Source organism: Puntigrus tetrazona, chromosome 12, assembly GCF_018831695.1.
Source record: "Puntigrus tetrazona isolate hp1 chromosome 12, ASM1883169v1, whole genome shotgun sequence".
NCBI lineage: Eukaryota > Metazoa > Chordata > Actinopteri > Cypriniformes > Cyprinidae > Puntigrus > Puntigrus tetrazona.
The window spans coordinates 11696972-11718770 of record NC_056710.1 but is presented as its reverse complement, the minus strand read 5'-3'; the positions used below and the strand labels follow the sequence as shown (position 1 = coordinate 11718770).

At 37.7% G+C, this 21799-nt stretch overlaps 1 protein-coding gene across 4 annotated transcripts in view; it reads left to right on the top strand.

Moving 5' to 3' along the window:
- zeb1b (zinc finger E-box binding homeobox 1b) overlaps nt 1-21799 on the top strand; it is a 56173-nt gene that overhangs the window by 23191 nt on the left and 11183 nt on the right. For 2 of the 4 annotated variants that reach the window (XM_043253554.1, XM_043253556.1), the window contains exon 2: nt 17113-17280. In XM_043253554.1, coding sequence (XP_043109489.1) covers nt 17113-17280 — 168 coding nt within the window. Of the gene's footprint in view, nt 1-2070; nt 2188-17112; nt 17281-18845; nt 19221-21799 lie in introns of those variants that run through there. The other 2 variants (XM_043253558.1, XM_043253557.1) reach the window with 2 other exon arrangements.

The following is a 21799-nucleotide window of genomic DNA, read 5'->3' as shown; positions in this document are numbered from 1 at the left end:
CGATACGATACCGGTACTTTTGAAGGCCAGTATCATCAATGTCGATACTAAAACTAGTATCGATACCTATTTTAACATTCAGTGTGCCTTAATTGCAGCTTATTATGTTGTATTTTGTTAAAATAAGTTTACTGTAGTGGTAACTATATGAAAATCTACAAATATAGCTGAACTACGTCCACTCTATTAAAACCATGGTTGCCAGCGACATGTTGCGTGTATAAAATGCAGCCCTGTTTGAATGAACTGTCAGAGGTGAATGAACTTAACTTGAATGAACGGTAGTAATAGTGATGTTTAGCGAACACCACTAGTAATATCACAATGCTAAAAACAGCTAGTCTCAGTCTCAGATATCTTCTTGCAGGATATGCTCAACTGCTAATATTGTAGCCTGACCTCTCTCTCTCTCTCTCTCTCTCTCTCTCTCTCTCTCTTTGAAACTGAGACGTTGATGACTTTGGTGTGTTTTTCTTTCCTTGTCTCTCTGTTCTTTTTCTTGCTCCTTTCTTTCTCTCTCGTTCAGTTCTCTGTTCCACCCTTTTTTAATTTCTCCTGCTACATCAAAGCTCAGGCTGGTGTGTAGGCGGTTAAATATGGGCCCAATGTCAACAAGCTCTCTACTTTTTTCACTTCTCCTTCTCTTTTTCTTCTTCTTCCGAGACCTGGAGGACATGCCCTCCAGCACAAACACTACGTACTTTTCTTTTTTCCCCAGTAAAACATCCCTTTCGATATTTTAGTTTAGAAAAAAATGTCTCTTTCTTGTCACCATGTCATGGGAAATGATCTCAGAAGAACTCACCGTGTTCATTGCCACCAGCTGAACTCGATTCTGCAGTTACAGACAGAGTCAAATCACAGAAACGCCACAGAATGGCTCTTAAAACACACTCATGCTGTCCAGATAGGTTTTGAGACAAAGTCATAATTAGAAGTGTGGGGATTTTACAGTACTGACTCATTAAAAATCATCTATTAGCACCAGATATTCCTGCAAGCATAGAGACGTCACATTTTTTTTTATCATGGATTTTAGCCTGACTTAATAAAGCTGTCTGGGGATATAAGAGGAGGATGAGACCCAGACGCAGGGAGGATTGTGGAGAGGTCTGGAGCACACCTGGTTTACACACACAGAGCTGTCTAGTGTGTGTTCTGATAACTTCCATTTGTTCAGTTTCCGTTTGATTTCTTTTTAAATAAGGAAAAGATGTCGATAAAGATAGAAAAAGGAAGGGGGAAGGACTGTGAAACAGCACAGGAAGTAACGTCAAAGCAACAGATCTAGTGTGACGTGGCCCTGGCCGGTGGAGAATCACTGGGGAATGAATTCAACTAATGAATAACAAACACACGAGAACACACACCTGTCACGTTGATTTTGTCCAGAGACATTTTCATTATGTCTACTTCTGTTTTTGTATTTGGATACATGTTTGAATCTGTACAGTGCAACAAAATATTTTGACTTTCATTTAATTACAAAAAAGGGGCTTTTTTTGGCCACATTTCTGATTATTTTTAATGATTTTGAGTTTTAGGTTCACTCAGGTATATTGAAAGAATAACTATGTTGTTAACACTGTGTGTGGTTTTATATGTCCCATGAGCATGGAACAACATGTTATACGTTTGTAGCTTTTGTTAGGTTTTAAATGTGTTAAAAATGGTGTGTGTGTATATATACCCTCAGTAAGTGACAGTGATTGGAACATTTTGTCCATTGCCCGGCCCATTAAAATCTCATTGGTCCAAAATCTGACTCAATCTAAAATCTGATCATTCTGCACATTTGACATCAGTTATTTTCATCGACTAGCAGTTTCTCAGTCAGTATAGATAGAAACATGTTTCATCGCTCCTGAAAGATGTTTTTAGGCCACTGTTTATGTATGTTTAAGCGAAAATCGCAGCAAAATACTGTGTTAAATGAATGCCTAGGTTGATTATGCACACTTTGTGTCTACAAAGAGAATTAGGGGTTAAAAGTGGGTGCCAGGAGGGGCAGCTTTCCCCCATGCCTTGTGCAGTAGAGCATTTAAGCCTTGTTGTAAAGCTCTCTCACACACACATCATGGTTTAGAGCACATGCTTATAATGCCGGCCTATAGTCCTGAGATAATGTCTTAGAGTAATAATCATTACACTCACAGTCTGTGCCTGATTGTTGCTGCATACTCACAGGTGAGTGTTTGTTGTGTGTGTGTTTGTGTGTGGAGAGACGGCAATCAGATGATTGTAATCTCTAATCTCTGTTGTTTATCTGATGTGCTGTTTGTTTCTATCAGATTAAGAGGATGTTTAGAGCTCCGGTGTTTTTGGTATTATTATTCCACACTAATTGTGTGTGTGCTTTAGAGAGAAAAAGCAAATGTGATCATTTGAGAGCGTGATTAGCCTATCTGACCACCGTGTTGTGTATGTGGCGTGTGGGTGTGTGTGAGGAGGCGTGTGATGAAGATCAGCAGATGATCTGTGTATTTTCGCAAGCTGTGTTCTCTTTGCTTCACCGATGATGACGAAGGCCTTCATGCAGATCAAGAATGCCTGAATGACAAAGACCGATCGCTATTTTTTTCTTGCTTTTGTGCACATCTGCATGTGTTAATGTGTGTATGTGAATGTTTTGTATTTGGTTATTTGGTCTGGCAGGTAAATGTCACGCATGGGAGTGTTGCCTAGCTACAAAAATCAAATGCCATTAGCCCAATGAGAGTGAGAGCGTGCTTCACATTCCTGACAAATAACATGTCCACAACACCGCGCCACTCATCTGCATATACACACACTTCCTGTTTCCTTTTCATTTCATCAAATAATTAAAAGGCAAATGGTGCGTCCCTTTGAACTCTTTTATTGACGATGTTCAGAGTGCTTATGGAGCACCCTTGCTTTGTTACTCGTGTTTCTGACTGTTTTTAGTGTTTATGGATTTTTGCTGCGTTCACCTCTAGTTGAAATTACTGTAATTACGAGATGATAACGCTCGTTTTTTAGATTTTGCTCTGAGCTGCTCACAAGTAATTTTTGTTGCAGTTTTCATAACACCAGAATGGATCCATTGTGGCTTTGTCTTTGATTGTCTTAATCACAATATTAAGTCACCTCTGTTTTTTTTTCTTCAGAATATTGAAAAACTAAGGGTCCGTTCACACAGACTGCAATTTGTTTTTGCATTCCATTGTACTGCGTTTTCATTGTTTTTTTAGATGGAAGTGTTTGACCACATCTTGCATCTTGTGTATAAGGCAATAATCGTGATGCTCAAGTTTTAAGAAATGAAAAAAAAACCTCTAGTACTTAAATTTTTTAATTCCACTACCATGCATTCTATGACTTCAGGATAGCTGTAATGTGTAGAGGTAGCTGAAGATGTCACAAAGGTAAAGTGAGTTCTAAAATTCCACGTTTAGAACTTTTATTTAAAGAGATTTTGACATATGTTCATGAGAATCACAACTTCATCCAAAATTTATGTGAATTTTTGCATGGTGACTTGAGTTGTTGTTTTCTTTGTGGGATTGTCTCATCTTTTCTAGATATTCAACTACAAGAACAGTGATGATGTGTTAGTGTGTTTTAGTATTATCGTTTAGTATTATCACATTTTCTTTAACATTTCATGCCCAATTTATTTAGCAAAAGTGGCCCAAAAGTGGCTTCTGAGCTGGCATGTACTCTAGGATTCTTAATATGGAAAGTTTAATGCTGCTCAGAGGTGGCATAAATGCATTTACACAGCAATTACAGTAGGATACTTTGATACTAGTAGTCTGCATTCATGTCAAATGCAGACAGGAAAATGTCTGAGTAAATATCATCACTTTTGTAACACCGCTCAGCCAATCAGATTACAGGACCGGAACTAACTGTTGTATAATAGAAAACTAGACAAAAAAGATGTTTCTGTTTGTTTTATTCCTAAAGTGTGCCAGCACAACCAAAACTGCCTTTGGGTCTACTTCAAAGCATTCAGTCCTCTCCTTTCCTCTCTTTTCTTTTGCTTTTTCCCTTTGCACTTAAGGGGGAATCAGGGAAAAGCCATCTATCAGTCACTAAACATACACACACACACACACACACACTCACTTCTCCGCACAGCATTGCGTCACACCCTCCCATTGTGTTTATTAAAAGCTGCAAGTTTCCTGAAATGTCAAAGGATCCAAAAAGTTTAAAGGACAAACGTGCACAAATGTTCACCTTGTCTATCTTTTAAAAGTGTCCTGTGTGCATGTGTTTGTGTGTGTTGAGAACTATCACAGGAAGGGTTGCGTTCAGGGTCACATTGACTAATAGAATTAGGTCAGTGTGGGCAATTCAATACAAGCGGTCCTCTCGAATGCTCTTATGATGCTATAGGACAACATTTAAGCTCAGTGTGATATTGTGCAAGCAAATAATGAATTTGTTGTGTGTGCTCTTGTCTAGGTCAGAGATCCCATTAGTAAAGGTGAGAGGAAATTAGAGCTCTGTGTTGTTTTACATTGAGCGATTTGTCAGTGTGCACATTGATTTCTGTCCGCGTACATCTTTCTCTTTCTCTCTGACACACACGCATACACAAGTCACAGACAAAGAGAAGCTGCAGTATGTCAATATGTCCGTCCCCGGTGACATCATCTATCTGCCGGGTCAGTCGTTTTATCTACTTTACCGTAAATGACCCTCTTTATACACATTTGTGATCTTATTATGCACAAATCATTGGTCCAAAGAGCAAAATTGTTTATATTTGTAATCTTTAATGCTTATTGCACCTCTTTTAAACCACCTGACTTCATTCTGGCATGTAACGCCCACTTTTTGCAATCTGATCAATAGCCGATAGATAAAAAAAAAAACACCTGCATTACATTTTTTGTTGTTGAATATTACATTTCACTTGGAAATACAGTACTGTGTGTAACATTAGTTAAAATAAAACAGGCTGAGGATGTCGTTTCACGTTTACTGTAAATAGTGCTGTGCATGTGTGTGTGTGTCTGCAGGAAGGCCGTTAAAATCTTGCGATTGGTGATCAAACTAAAAACAGGACAACTGATCCTTGTCACTTCTTGTAATTAGTGACTACACTAACATCCAAAGCCCTTTTTCTCTCCTCCCTGTGCCTCTCAGCGCACACACATTTACTCTCTCTCATGGCTGGTTAGGTTAGATATATCTCGGCTGCCTGTGATTGTGTAAGTGATTGCTGTCCTGCTCGTTTAGTAGTGTGTAATGGAGCAGCAATGGATGGATCAGTAAGCTCCAAGAGACGGGGGTCTCAACCCCACCTCACTGCCCAGGAACAAGATACCCTGCTAGGGCTCAGGCAGACAATAGTTTTGGAATGGAGGTTATTGTTTGTTAGGTAGTGAAATTGCATACATTATTTGGTGTTGGTAAGATAAAAAAGGAGTTGTATTCATCTAATTAAAAATACAACATTTCTTTGGCTTTGAAGTATGCAAATTGATATTAATAATAAATCTTAAGATCTGATTTGGGCTGTTAATGATAAAGACCACCCCCCTCAACTCAGACTGACAGATTGTTTATTTAACCATTTTTTAATTATTAGTATCCCCTAATAAAAAAAGTAATATATTTAAAATACATCTATTTCATGCTAAGTATAATTAAAATCTATATACATATTTACTTACATAATAGATGAGACTCTACTGATATAAAAATTATAATTTATTTGGAGTACTACCTGTGTGCACAACCCACATTTCTTAATATTAAGCCTAATACATGTTTTAACGTCAATATTTATGAAGATGGTATGATCTTTGAATGATACCAGTCTTTAAATAAAAGATATTTAAAGTGTATCTGAAGTATACTTTGTAACAGTTCCAGGGGGCAATCAAATATACTTCTGCATATCTATTGTTGGACCTTAGCACTACTTCTGCATTTAGTACAAAATTAGTTGTTCCGATATAGACTTTAAGTATACTAGTATAGCATACCAAAAATCCAGTTGCAGGGTATTTTTATAAAGAATATAAATATGTATATATATATATATATATATATATATATATATATATATATATATATATATATATATATATATATATATAAACAAACATGCCAATGTTTTTGCACATCTTATTTGAACATTTTATGTTTATTTTAGTTTGATATGAAAAACTTGTATCTGTCGACCACTGGTGTAAATTATTTCTTTCTTTACAGTCACCAGAGAGCGAGTTGCAAGGGCCTGTGAAGCAAACAGAGAGTGAAATTTGCAGATCTGTGCTGTTTCTGCGTGTGACGCGGGAGAGTTTCTGGGGTTGTTTTGTTGACTCATCCCTCTGCCTCCAGTGCGAGTCTTTGAATGTGTGTGTGTGCGAGCGAGCGAGTGTGTATACGCCTGTGGCATCTCTTCACCTCTGTAAGTGTCAGGCTGTCTGAATGATCAGCTTTATGAGACCTGACCTTTAAATACAAGAGTCTGAGCAGCCCCCTCTCTCAGTCTTCCTCTCTCTGACCATGTGTGACAGAATCTGCCTCGGGCAAACACTCTGTCCAGATGAATATGGAGTTTGACAGCGATTCTTTGTCTTTTCAAGTCATTAACAGTTTTTTTTATACCGCTGTATATACTCACAGCCCAATCTCTCGCAGATCAAATGCTGTTATTTTGACTATTTTAGGTCGGAAAGAGAGGGGCGGCTTACATGTTTCTCCCTCCCCCATCTCCAGTGCCCCGTTAACAAGAATAGTCATCCTTGCTGCACACTTCACCTGTTCCCACAATCCAACAGCTGAGACTGTGAGTGGGCCTCCTGTCAGTCTGGACCACAGACCGGTTTAATCCGGTTTAAGGTGTTTTCAGTCTGGATGTGCTGCATTGGAAACGGAAACAGAGAGAAAATCACCACCCATCAGCCAATTAATTATGTAATAGTATATAATTGTACTAAAATAATATTGCATCATGGCCGGAATGCTATAATGACCAATCATAATCTTTTTTTTAAGATTATTTTAGCCTGATGTTCAGTGTGATTGTTCATAACAAAATATTCTGTCCTCTTTGTCTGACTCACTTGAACTGCTTGGGAAATGCCCTGCATACACATGCACACAAACTGACAAATATACTCAGATGCTCTTAAAATGACTAATCATATCTGAGTCACTGTGTGTGTTGGTTTGGAAGTGTGCATAAGGGAGTGTATAGTGTGTGCTGTTCAGTGGTTTGGTTGAGTTGGTCAGTCAGATTGTTCAATGTCTCGTCTAGACGCTACTGGCTCATTCACTCATTCTTTTATTGATCATTTCATAGATTAAAACTTTTGGACAGTGTTTGTGTCCAAGAGAGTGAGCAGGCACTATTAGAGGTCTGGAAAAACCACCGAACGGGGGAAGCTTGTACCAGACGAATATTTTATAGCTCAGAGGTTGCTCTTTTATGGCTCAGGAGAATTAATAGCGTTTGCTGTTATGCTTCATTGAAGTATCACAGGCTTTATAAAATTCAAGATAAATAAAAGTGCTAAAAATGTTTAAAAACAATGTGACTTGGATCAGTTGATTTTGTAAGTACTGGATGAGAGTTTATTTGAGTTTATATTGAAATCTATTGCAATAGTTTTGAAGATGTTTGGTATCCGGCAAATCCAAGCACAGGCAAGACAAGGGATGTGCATCTCATTAAGTGAGGCCGATGCCTTATGTATTGTGATGCATAGCCAACGATATACATTGAAGCAGCAACATATACATTGAAGCAGCTACCGATGCGATGCAATAGGATTCACCCCATCGTGATGCAGTGTGATCCGATTTCCATTCGATTGAACACAATGCAATACACCGTAATGGACAAAATAGTATTGTACAGATAGTTTGCTTTCATTTCTTTGGTTCAGACAGACAGCAAGTCATCAGTTAAGTGGCTTTTGACTCAAAAGTGCTTGAGAAACAGGTTTGGTCAGATATTTCAGTCAATTTTTAAATAATAAAATTATGTTTTTAATAAATAATAATGAAAGTTTATTTATTGGCTAAAAAATATTTTTTACTGATGCCAATATGTTTAGAAACGATGCATCAGAATATAAATGGGTATGTACAAAAATTACATCATTATGCTGATGCTGATGCACCAATCGAATGAATCACTGGATGAATCTCACCATCTCTGGTAAGGTTTAAAATACAGAGATGAAAAATGCAAGAGTTTAATTTAATTTAGTTTCATTTAATTGTGTTTTTTTTTCTCGAATTTGACCACCTGCCATTCGCAACATTACGCATATCATCTTCCCCTTGCATGCCCCTTTATTTCATTATATTTTTTGCTACCGATACTTTATCGGTCTGTAACATTTAATCAATTTTCCCATTTAAATCACATTTTTCCGTTTATATTTCGACTGTTGCAGTTTTGCGTGGGAGAGAGAGAAATCCCCATTTCCTGTTGACACAGGTGTCTGGTCACATCTCTGTGATCTCATACAACAGTTTGGTGCTTTCTTCATTGTCAGTGTTAATTTTGGTCGAGTTACCTAGGCGACGGTACTTTCCCACCCTAAACAAAGTGTGTTATGCTAGCGTCTAAATCCAGCGCGCTGACCATGGGCGGCACTGAACCTCTGTCTGATCTGCTTATGAAGACGAGTGCGAGGACGGAGCGAGGCAGAGCTGCTGGAGGCAAGAGTGGGAGGAGAGCGAGAAAGAGAAGGTTCTGAAACTGTGTGAAGAAAGGTTCAGGTTAGCGAACCGTAGCTGCAGGTACAGGACTGACTGACTACCCAGCAGGCACGGCAGATGTTTCCTCTTTATATCTACAGAACGGTGAAGCACAAACACACATGAGCAGACACAAAGTCTAGTGCTGTGCAGATACAGAACAGGCTCTGATAATGAATGAGTGCCTCAGCATACCGCCCATATTTTCACTAACAGGTAATGCACTGCAGTGAAAAACGAACTTGCTGGTTTAACTTTCTCTCCCACTCTTAAATCTTTAGCCAATCGGCACGTAAATGTAAAAGCATTATTGCACTGAAAGGGGTCGGTCTCACCTCAAACCAAAACACACTAAAGTAAGCGCTGACAAACTGAGGCACTTTGTTATCATAGCGCAGGTATGACCACGTTCTCTGACCTTATTTAGAAGAACCCAGTTGAGCTGAGCAAGATTAGCTCAAAATACACTCACATAGGCTCATGTAAAGGCCAAACACATCATGCATGGTCAGATGTAAGTTCTCAAAGTCCCCTTTGTTCAAACACACACACGTACTCCTCATTTCGCATTCTTTCTCTTAGCACACTGCTTTTTTATCGCTCGTAAGAACGCGCAGTTGAGCTAAGTGTACATTCGCAATTTGTTTGTCGTTGACATGTGCTCTTCTTCAATGAATAGAGGAGACAGCCTGCTGTGACTAATTAGCTTCTTAGCATTGGCTGGGTAATGATGCACTTGTGAAGTGACGCTCTTAGTAGTGCAAGTGGTGCCGCCATCTATGACACTAGCATGTGTGCTGACTCCCAGAGGGCAGGAAGTGGGAAGGAAAGCTTGGGAGAGCAAGGAGAATTAGATAGGATGATGTACTTTTAGCAAACCTGTAATTCAGCATGTCAGGGCTGTGGCTTTTAGTTGTGAATATGTTCCAGATACATTGAGCTACATTGAACACTGACTTTGTCTTCTTACGCTGCCCATAGGGATATACCATATTGGTTATTATTTGTAACAGTCAGTACTGAACTGTTTTGAATTACTTTTACTATTGTACTTTAACAGAAATTTGAGTGTTTAAACCTTTAAAAACATAATTTAAAAATATTAAGACATAAATAAATGATTATATTATAATTGTTTTCAGACATTTGTTCTTTATTTTACAAATAGTAACACTAATACTATTATCTAAAATAATATATAAATTATATTATGTAATATTTAAACACTATATATATATATATATATATATATATATATATATATATATATATATATATATATATATATATATATAATATAATATAAGAAAAGCTAAATGAATACAAATTAGCAAAGAATAACAACAAAAATACATAATATATCATTTTTATATTTCATAAAATTATTATTATTATAGGTTTTGACAATTTTAAAGTCCAGTGTATGTAATATCTGGTATTTTTTATGTGATTAAATTGAAATGATAACTTACAATCTCAGGGGCGTGCTTCATGTAAGTATTGTAAAACTAAGGTGTTTAACAGGCAAAGAAAAAGAAATATGTATGTATAGATAGATAGATAGATAGATAGATAGATAGAAAATCTAGATTTATCTACTTAGAAATTTAGATTTTTATAAAAAATCAGGCTGTGACCTTAATTATTGTCTTATTGATATCGGTAAGTATTAATATCTGTGCGTCCTTTTCATTGCTGACATCAAGAATGTCACATGAATGCTAAATGCTTACAAACTGGGCCACGCTGTGTTCCATCTGCCTCTGTTGCCTTGCTGACGTCTCCTTGGGAACAGGTTGCCCCCTACAGCCCAGAGCAGAGGGTGCAGCTCCTAGCCTCTGAAAACAGAAACATAATGAAACAGGCAGCATTTGGAACCCGAGTCTTTCTCAGGAGTGGGTTCACACACTCCCCAGACGCCCAGAGATGTGTGCGGTGACAGGCTTTTGTTTGATGTAATGGCTCTGTCTTGTTGTGGTTAGTGTGTGTGAGAGAGAAAAGAATGCTGGGTGGGGATGTGGTTTGAAGCACTGTGTGTGTTTGCCAGTGAAAAAAGAAGTCATAAAGGATTGCCATTCAGGCAGCATGTATGGTCCAGAAGGCTTTACTTCATTTTTCCAGTTCTTCGTTGGTATTTGTCAGTTTTTCGAACACCTCTAGCTCAAGATAAGAGCAGAAGTGTGTGTTTGTGTGTATTGAAGCTTTGGTTTATATATAGCTCAGTTCTAGAGCAGGGTGTGTCTTCTTCATTCCTCCGACACTGCTTCTGTGTGCTATACTTCAAACTATCACAAATCCAGCTATGAGTTTCATAATTATTAGAGATGCTACAGTTACAAACTTTACAGTTATTCACAAGAACATCCATCAGGATCGATTCTCTCCGCAGGTTTGATTTCCCATCATCCTCTCGTACTTGTATTACAAAATGGCTTATACGTGGGCTAACTAGATTTTCGCTTAGTGGATGCAAAGGTGCTGTGATGCTGTTGCTTAAGTTTTAAGTGTAGTTTAAGTGAGCTGCAGTGAGGTTTCTAAGTGGCTGCTAAGCCTTTGCTATAAATTTTTTAAATAAAAATTGCACGTCAAATTTAGAAGTGTGCGATATATAGCGTCTTCAGTAATATATTAGTTGTTTGAACGATGTGCAAGCTTATCACATGTCACTGACTGTGCAAAAAACAAATACAAACTTGATTAATCAAAAATCTTGGGAGAGCAAAATCATTGCACTGTGAGATGAAGTCTATAATGCTCATGTAATTTGAGTTATAAAAGCCAAAATGATTCCTGTAATGTTTAGATGTCTTTAGATATCTTCCATTTGTCTGAATTTCAACATACGTGTATGATTTCAAATGAAGATTTTTTTTTACAATATTTTAGTGAGTTACATTTTAGACACATAATTCTGATGTGTTTCTTTGTGTCCCAGAGAAAAACTACATGTTTATGAACTAGTCATTTGAGTCAACAATTGAATAAATAGAGACCCTGCTGCCTTTCTAAATGAATCAGGCTTTCTGAGTGAATCACTTAAATGAATAATTAAACAAATCACTCATTAAAGGGTTAGTTCACTCACCCTCATTTCATTCCAAACTATCTTAAATATCTTCATTTGTGTTCCAAAGATGAATAAAGGTCTTATGGGTTTGGAATGACATGAGTGTGAGTAACTTTTTTTTTTTTTGGGCACAATCATTCCATATTACTAACAGTGAGAGATGAGCGTTTAAACATGAAAAATTTCTTTTTTCCTTCTTTATTACTTGTGACACTAAAAATAATTTACTGAATGTGCAAACTTGCCAATAAAGCTCTTTCCGACTGATTTTTCAATGCTTACCTCAGAGGTTTGTTCAAATAACAGCAGTCCCCAAATCTGACAAAGTATCAGCACCAGTAACAGCAATAATTTCCTTAGCAAGCACCGCTAATTAGTCTTTGCAGCTGAAAAGCAACAGTGCAGTATGTGCCTGTTGTAATGAAGGTTAAAAAAAAAAAGCCGACACAGCGATCTGTCGTTATGGTCGAACCACTCAGGGAGAGTGTTATGATTGGACATTCCATGCATAGCTTCTCTCACCAGGGTTGGAGGAGCGAACTAGAAGCGCTCGAACAAACGAATGAATAACCCAACTATCCATTCTTACTGTAACCTCCTTCTAAAACAAACAGCAGTTCTCTCGCAGCAAAGATAGCTTTGAGAAGAAAAAAAACACGTACCTAAGCCCTAAGGACAACTGTGTTTGCAATGGAATCCCAATTACAGGCAATTACGTTTTTTTTGTGGGGATCACCCGCCTAGTGTTGTCATATGTTGATTCAGGAAGACTTACAGGTATACAACCAGTTACTTTTCATACAAAGGTAAAAAAATAAGACCAGTTATGCAGAGCTCAGGACTCTAGGAGGTAAACGTGGCTGTCGCTGAAGAGGAAAGCATGCTGTAATTTACTGCTCTTGTGCCCCCCTCAAGATCCCTTCATTGGTGATAAATCCCATGAACAGAATCCTGAGCGAGGTATCAGTGTGCCCCAGCGATTATTTTCTTACACCACAGGCCACAATGATTAATATGTTCTGCAGAGTGTGTTCCAGACGAGACACTCCTGAAAGATTTAACGCACTGTTTGTTCTCCTAGCCCATTTCATTCTTACTGACTAATTCTGTATATCTTCTTAAAATTGCAAACTATGCAAAGGTCAGATGATTTGTGTTTTTAATACATTCATGTTCTAAATACATCAGTAGAGACGCACAATTTATCAGTAACATTTGTTATTTAATGGTTATTAATGGATATTTGGTCTTATGCTCATAAATGCTGCATTTATTTAATTAAAAGTACAGTAAAAAGTAGTATAAGTAGTCTAGGTATAAAATATAAAACAGTTGTTTCCAAATATAATGTATTTTAATCCAACGATTAATCATGTGTGTTTACTGTGTAATTTATTATGTATAAAGACACACACATACAGCATGTATTTAAACAGTATTTACATGTATTTTTTAATAGTTATATTCAATTAAATAATATGTAAATATATGTAATATACACTATAAATGTAACTTTTAAGAAATCACGTAAATTTTTACATGCTGTGCATTAAAATGTATTTACTGTACTGTGGGTTAAATTTATTTGTTGTGGATTTTGATCTAGTAACAGTCTCACTTTTCACTAGTCTCACTTTTCTAAATCACATGCTAAACGTTCAGATTGAGAGGGCAAGTAGCAGATGAGAATGTTCTTAGTGGCAAAGACTCCTACGAAACCTACGGCTCACCTTCCTAAATGACAAATCAATAACTCTCGTCTGCCTCAGAGTCTCATGTGTCTTTTGTCTGAGCTGGAGTTTAGATGTATGAAGGCTCAATTTATTATTTAAAGGCTCCATATCTGATGTACTGTGCCACTAACAAGTAGTTGAGCTCTGCCCAGGTGAGTCACAATGTATGTGGACTTGTTTAGGGACTGCTTTTAGAGGCATTTATCGGTGTGCCTTGACAGATGTCACTGTAATGCAGAGGGGGCATTGAGGGGTCTCGATTGTGTTTGCTTTAAATAGAACACACATGAAGTTCTGGGAATTCAGGCTTTATTATACATGTATGGAGCCGTAGACTGGAGGCCAGTTTTTGCCCAGTCAACATATCACTTCACCGGGTTGATTGTAAAATCCATAGATGAGGCATAGCTGGAAAACTGATTGACCAGAAGGAATGTAGACTCATTAGGCTAATGGTTTCATAGGCTGACTTGACATATTCATAGTGCTGTGCGTGCCGACGACACACAAAGATCATTGAAGGTTTCAGTGGAATGTCAATGTTTGTATTTAAACAAGTGTGTGATATTTTAGGAGATACGTTTAGCAAGCATTTATATAACTGAGTAACAGTAGAGCGTTGACCTGGTGGTTAGCACAGATGCTAAAAGTACAATGAGTTGTAGTTTGGTATCCCTTCTCCCCCCGTCATTTCCTGTTCTTTCTCTGTACTTTATGCTTTAGTATGACATAATCCTTTAGAAATGATATGCCGATTTAAAACAGTTAAATAAAACAAGGTTTATTATTATAAATAATAAAAATAGTTTTGAAGCTTAATATACTTAATATTAATATAATATAATTACTATAAATGCAATGTGTATTATTTCTTTATTTGTATTGTTTTATTTATTTTAGTTTTTTTATAATTATTGTGATACATTCTCAGGATTCTTTTTATAGCTTATATATCCAATTTGATCAATTTAATGCACTTTTGGTAAAAAAATGTATTTCTTAAATAAAATTTCTAATGACTGCAAACTTTTAAAGGGTTGTGTACACTGTGTGAAAAAAGTTTCCTATATTAAATTGACATTTTTATGGTCATTAAATTAAAGCCAAAACAATTAATTCAAATATTTTTATTAATATCATTCAAATAAATCTTTAGTTTATTAAATATTTATTTTCTGTTTAAAAGCAAGCTTTTTACAAGAAGTATTGTTCCAAAGCAGCTTTACAAAATGATAAATTATTAAAAAGTATTCTTCATTATTTCTGACCAGAAAAAAAAATGTGAGTATTAATCATTTCTAGTTATTTACTTTTAGACTGACCTCTGCCTTTTCTGTTTTAATACAGATGCGTAATGCTTTATGTGTTTTTATGCGGTACAGTTTGCACTTCCGGTGCCTTTACAGAGTTTTAGCTTACAGCTCCAGCATAATGTGAGCTATTCCTTTCTCGGTAAAGCGTTTATTTAGCCACTTTTCCTGTGTGTACCTCCTGAAGGCTGTAATGAAATCTCTCATGTGGAACCGCGGAACAAGGCTCGTGGCTGTTTGTCATGGATCATTCACACTGAGCTCACACACTCTCCGCTGTCCCTTTACTTCTGTCTTCTGCTGACTAGCCACACCGTTTGCTTCCCTTGGCTGAACAGCCTGATGGGATTGGTAGCATCTCCTTCACAGTACACCGAATTGACTGTTGTGGTGATCCGTGCATCACTCGGAAAGGTTTGACAGAACTTGAGCGATGGGTCTATCGTTATGATTGTGTGATTTTTAATTTTTTTTTCCATTTTATTATAGGAAACATTTTTCAACCACCGTCACGTTGAAACTCTAGTTTCAGGTACACAGGCACACCACAGGTCTGTGATCCATGACCTCAAAACCAACGGTGGAGCGTGAGATAGAGAGAAAGAAAGAGGTTAAGAGGTTTGTACATTCACAGAACAGGTGTAGAATGAAAGTACAGGCCAGAGAAATAAAAGAAGATTGAGAGTGTGGGAGCATGAGAGAGAGAGTTGGTTAAAGTGTGCAACAAAAAGCACAAAATCAGCTGAATGTAAATGTGCCAGATAAGCCCAGCAGAAGAGATATGGTGTGTGTGTGTGTGTGTGTGTGTGTGTGGTTGAATCTACGGCCAGCCCCTCTGCTGACTTTGCTCCTCTCAAAGGAAAATTGATTTGGCCGGAGAGAGAGGTACTTAGATGAGTGGAAAAGAAGAATGACGGAGAGCGAGAATGGCGAGAGAAATAGAGAGAGAGGAGGATGGAGAGGAAGGCTTTCTGGCACACCTATTCCTTTCCCTGCAAAAAAAAAAAGAAAACAGTCAACAAGGATTCACACATATTACAATGATAATCACCACTGGTCTTTTGCTTCACATTCATAGTGTGATTTTGAACGTGAGAATGTGAGTATTAGAAAAAAGCTGTGTGAAGATCTGTATTGAAAAAGTGTTTTTTACCAATTAAATGGGGTAGCTCACTCTTTTGGATCGTTTACTCACCTTCGTGTCGCTCTAAACTTGTACTGTGGAATAAAAAAGAAGATATTTTGAAGAATGTTTCTTCTGTTGTTGTCAATGGGGTCCAGAACAACATCGAACCTCACCGACTTTCATTGTATGGATGAAAGAAATCACAGGATAGTTGTTCAGTAGACGTAAGAACAACACAGGGTGAGAAAATGATGACAGAATACTCAACTATACCTTTAAAATAATACTGATTCCTCAGGTGGCCACAAACTCTTGCTAGAAGTACTGGATGTTTCCTATCTGTGTTTTAGCTGAATTTATAAATATAAACGTTCAACCTCTGTGTGATTTATGCCTGCTCCATTAGAGGCCTTGTCCTGCCAGCACTTACCTTTAACAAATGAGAACGTGTTAGGTGAGCTTACCACTCCGTCATCCGCTGTTTTAATAGAATGTCAAATCACACTTAGCCTAGCATGCAAACACACACATTACTAATTAAGGCCGTCTGGCCTGTTACAGAAAATCAATGGTGTTTTAGCTCGATCTCTCTCTCGCTCCTTCCTGTGCTGCTGAAATGGAGGTCAGCCTGTCCCTCCTTTTTGTCAAAAAAAGTAATTTGATCCTTACAAAAGTCGCTCGCACACCTTTAAGAAGACGTGTTTCCATTATTGTACTGTATGTGATCTCACGATTACAGCAGCATGATCGTCATTTCAGGATCTGATTACACCGTCTGACCGTGTCCACACTGGACCGTTTGGCCACAAATGGTTTTAACATGAGCCGTTCTGATTTATTGATTCAATCTCGAGTGATTCTTCGTCTTGTTTCATTGGCTCACTGAAAGACGCAGGAACTGCTCCAGTACTATTTGCCATTTAATTGAATTATTCCCTTAAGTACACTTCATCTCTCTACATCTCCTCAGTCATCTCTCCCGCTTCAACAATTGGTTTCATCTGAGCTGCTGTGTCTCTCTTTAATCTTGTCTGGCTCTACCTTGTAGTCATTTTCACCAGCAGTGTCTTTTCAAATTTTAAGGGTTTCATCAAGCCCTCTGCGGTTTGCAAGCACTTGCAGGCTCCATATGTTAGCATTCTCTTTAAGTGTTGTGTTTTCTCTGTGTCTCTGCAGTGAGTAACTACAGTCATGTGCTGGAGGGCCAGTCAGACTCAGATGATGAAGATAAGCTTCACATCGTGGAGGAGGAAGGGAGTCTCCTGGACGGGGCCGACTGTGACAGCGTGGCCCCTGACGATGACCCTAATGGGACCGTTGACCCTGACGGCAGATGGGACGATGGTAAGCCTGCCCCTTTGTGACATATTGTTATTAAGGAAGCTCTGTATATTGAGTCTCATTTTAGGTTCACCCGATCCTGCTCAGACAGGTTTCTCGGGGAGTGTTTACATAAGACACATCCTTGCATTCAAAAACAGCTAGAACAGAATGATGATGTCTCTACAGTATAGGCATGTTTTAAAAGACTATTTTTAAATTGACACGCTGTCTTAAAAATGCAAAGCTTGTGGCAGGATGCTCCAAAAACGGAGCTAGACATGATGCAACAGCCAAAGACCTCTGTCTGAAAATGTGTAAATGTGATGCTTTAAAAGGAATGAATTGAAATATGCAACTTCTGTGTCATCACCCATAAAAAAAAATTACAAAGGAAAAAAAAGAATACCTTTTTTCTGTAGGGACTAAAATTGATCAAAAGTGACAGCAAAAGCATTTGTGATGTTACAAAAAAATTCAAATGAAATAAATGCTATTAAATAAATGCTTTCTGTTCAGTGAGAATCTTGAAAAATGTATCTCTGTTTCCAAAAAAGAATATCAAACAACCACATTTAACATTAGTATAAATGTTTTTGAGCACCAAATCCGCATATTAGAATGGTTCTTGCTTGGAATTTAGATTTGCCATCACAAGAATAAATAATACAAATATTAAAATAGTAGATGTTTTAATAATGTTTCAAAATATTGCTATTTCTATTATATTTTGACCAAATAGATGCAGAACTAGTGAACATAAGAGAACAGTATTGCAAAACAAAAATAAGTACAGTGTTCTCAAACTCGTGAAAAATGTAAATATAAGAGAATTACTAATTCATATTAGATCTGGAAAGTCGTGGATTTATAAGAAATGACTTTCTTAAAGTAAAAAAATCTGAAATTTAGGTAAAAAAATTCTATTTGAAAAGTTCTGACATTGGTATTCAGAAAATGCACCCTTTAGAAAGACTAGTTGAACTTTTCAAATCAACTATCAATAAAATTAAAACACGTTTATGTTGTTTTTTCATGGAACATGAAGCATAATCTCTCTAAGAAACACTAATTGAGACAGTTCAACAACGTTCCTTTGCTGTCTTTCAAGTTTAGATATTTCCTTCCGAAAACGCGGACCCAGTTTTGATTGTGATGGTAAAATCTTGGCTCCATCTGGATAATAAGCCTTGATAAAGGTTGACTGGGATACAATAGAGCTCTTTTGCTTACGATGAAAGGCATTTCTCCTGTTCCTGGGCTAATATGGATTGCCTGCGGTGTGGGGATTGTTTACTCTGGAAGAGGTGAACACAAAGTCTGTTGTGTGTGAGCTACCAGGGTGCTATTGTGCATTAAGCTTAGTGTTGCGGGACGCAGGCATCATGGCAGGTAATATACTGCCGCTATAACCACAGCAACTGCTTGCACAGCAGCCCCTTGTTCGCTTTTTTCACTCTGTACATTTTCTACTCTCTCCACTCTGTATTTCAAGGTTCTTCCCTGAAATTCATGAAAGTCCTCTGTCATTTTAATTTCTGCCAGTATTCATTCATTCATTCATTCCTTTCTCCCGGCTTCTCTGTCAGTTCTCTGCAGGATGGAGCTTCGGTGAAGAAGAAAGTCATTGTTTTTGGCAGAGCTCTCCAAACATTAAACACTTCACAGAAACCAGAGTTAAGAGAGAGGGACTACACACACACACACTCTCTCTCGAACGTTTCTTTTATTACCTCCATACCACCTTCATTTCTTTGTAGTCTTTCTTTGTCCGCCTGTTGCTTCTTTGTTGTAGCTCTGAATGAATTGTTGTTGTGACTCTCTAATGTTTTCCCAGAATTCTTCCTTTTAACACGTTACAGCACCTGTTGCAGCATCTTTTCTTCTTCATTTAGTAGCTTTTTCCTCTCCATCGCCAAAGGCTCAGTTGCAGCGAGAGGCCCAGATATACGAGCCATTACGAGGTGTGTCACACAGAGAAATTGGTCTGCTGAGATGTAATGTGCATTGTTCTCTGTTCTCAGATGTCTTGTTTGAGTTATATACACTTTTCTGCCTAAGCTTCCCATCATTCATAGAGCTCAGGGCTGTAAAGCAGCCACTAGCCATAATGGCTCAGCGCTATCAGTCCAACTCTCACTCTCCATTTCGGACTACCCCACACCTTTATTTTCTTTTCTCTTTCTTTTCATCTTGGCAGCGATCTCTGTATTTGAGTACCAGCTCACTTAGAAACCGTGCGGCTGGCTCTCTGTGGTCTCTGGCTACAATTCTTGTATACCTCAACCTCCGCTTTTACTTTCCCTCCGTCCAAGCTATTTTTCTGCACTCCGTTCTTTCGCGATCAGATGACTGGCCGCTCGTTCAGTGTCAGCTCTCGTGTTCCCCGAGATGAAAACACTCCTCTTGCAGTCATTTGTGGGGTAAATACTCTGTAAACCAATACATGATTGCTGTGGTATGGATAGTGATGCTGCGTATCCAATTCGATATGTCAAGCCGCTCTGTTCCCCTATAATTTAACCACACTTTTCTTGAACAGGCATTAGGAATCAGCCATTTACGTAATGCGGTGAGCAGAGGCACCTAGCATAATGGAACAAGAAACATGGCGGATGAGTTTACCTCATTTTTTACTGTTAGGGAGGATTACATTCTATATTTGACTCTTAGGTTTTAAAGTGCATGAGCATATGGTGATGGAGTAATTGGTCACTGGGGAAACTGCTGTAAGTGCCTGACTCATAATGGAAATCTCACCAGAACTTTAATCAGGAAAAGTGGAGCTAGTGGATTCTGGGAAATGTAGTGTGAGGCACACAAAAATAAGAATCAAATGAATCTCACAGAGACGCTTACAGTTCACATACTACACCAAAAGTTTGAGGTCGGGGTTGAGATATTGAAAGTGCAGTAAAAACTGTAATATTGTGAAATATATATTTTTAATTTAAAATAACCTTTCAGTTATTACTCCAGTCTGCAGTGTTACTAATAGAGTCATTCTGTTATGCTGATTTAGTGCTCAATATATTTCCTATTATTATCAAAGTTGAAAACAGTTGTGCTGCTTAAGATTTTTGTGAAAGCTGTGATCAGTTTCTTTCAGGACTTTTGGTGAATAGAACATTCTTATTTGTTTTAAGGTCAAATATGTGTGACATTATAATTGTACTTGCTGAATGGAATTTAAAAAAACAATTACTGACACCAAACTTTTGACTTTATTTGTGTGTAATTGTGTAACTGACTTTTTTTCTCAGAATTGCAGAATACAAACAAATGTGAGATATAAACTTACGTTTACGTCAGAATTGTGAGATATAAACTTGTAATTGCAAGTGATAAAGTCAGAATTTTATCTAAAAAAAAAATTATATATATATTCTGAGAAAAGGTCAGAAATGTGAGCTTGTAGGCAATTCTGAGAAAAATATCAAGATGTAAACTTGCAAGAAAAAAGTCAGAATTGTGAGATAAAAACTGAAATACTTTTTTTTATTCAGTGGAGGAAACGTGCCTGTATAGATAAACAGCCTTTATGATAATTGAACCGAAAATAGTCTTACATGCAACTATGCCTTTGCCTATTTCCTTCTAATGGACATGCTATGGTGTTTTACAAGCAAAAATCAGTTTAGGAGTGTTGTCTGTTCCAACCAGTATCTGATACAGTCTACATTTGAAGGGTCATGTGAGCAACCTCACAATCAGATTTGAGCAGAAAATCAGATTTAGGCCACATTCAGCTTCGGTGAGAATGCCATAGTCAACCGTAACTGTTTTGTTATTGGCTTTAATGGATAGCGGAACCACGTTTACAGTACCTCACAAGGTTTTATGTATATATATATGTACGTTTTCTCTACTTAATCATCCGAGTTAAAGTAAATCTGTGAACTGGCTGAGCTTTAGACTCATGTGACCGAGCTCTGGCACGCTAATAGTGCGTCATCATCAAATCAAACCAAGCCCGTCACAGAACGCTCATGCACTTTATCTGACCTTCACCCTTAATGTGTTTAACAAGGTCAGGATGTCAAATATAATCATGTACGTGTGTAAGTTACTTCCCTGAGCTTCGACTACAACAGTATGCTATTTGTTTCTCTTCAAAGAAATGTTTTGTTTGCTGTACAATCACAAGACAATATCTGTCTGCCTCTATCAGCTTTTTATTGTAAGGCCTGAGGGGATATTGTTCGTCACAAGATGTCACAGGACTTTAATAATGTAGCATAATAAAGTGTCGGGCCGAGTTTGTGAACAGTTTTTGGAAACCCCGTAGATGTAGAAAGAGGAACGATACACTCTCGTCCACAGCATAACATTCGTGTCTTCATCTCTGGCCTACTTCTAATGTGAGATTGTCACGGCGACAGTTGTGTTGTGATGTCATGACAACAGTGTGCTGTGATGGCTGTGTAGTACAGGGCAAAGCTTGGAGCGAGAGCTCTGGTAATCATCTGTTCCTTCACTAGCGGAACATCTCACACCCAGATTTCAACACGATTTAAACCTCTCAGGAACGTTTGGGAGGAAC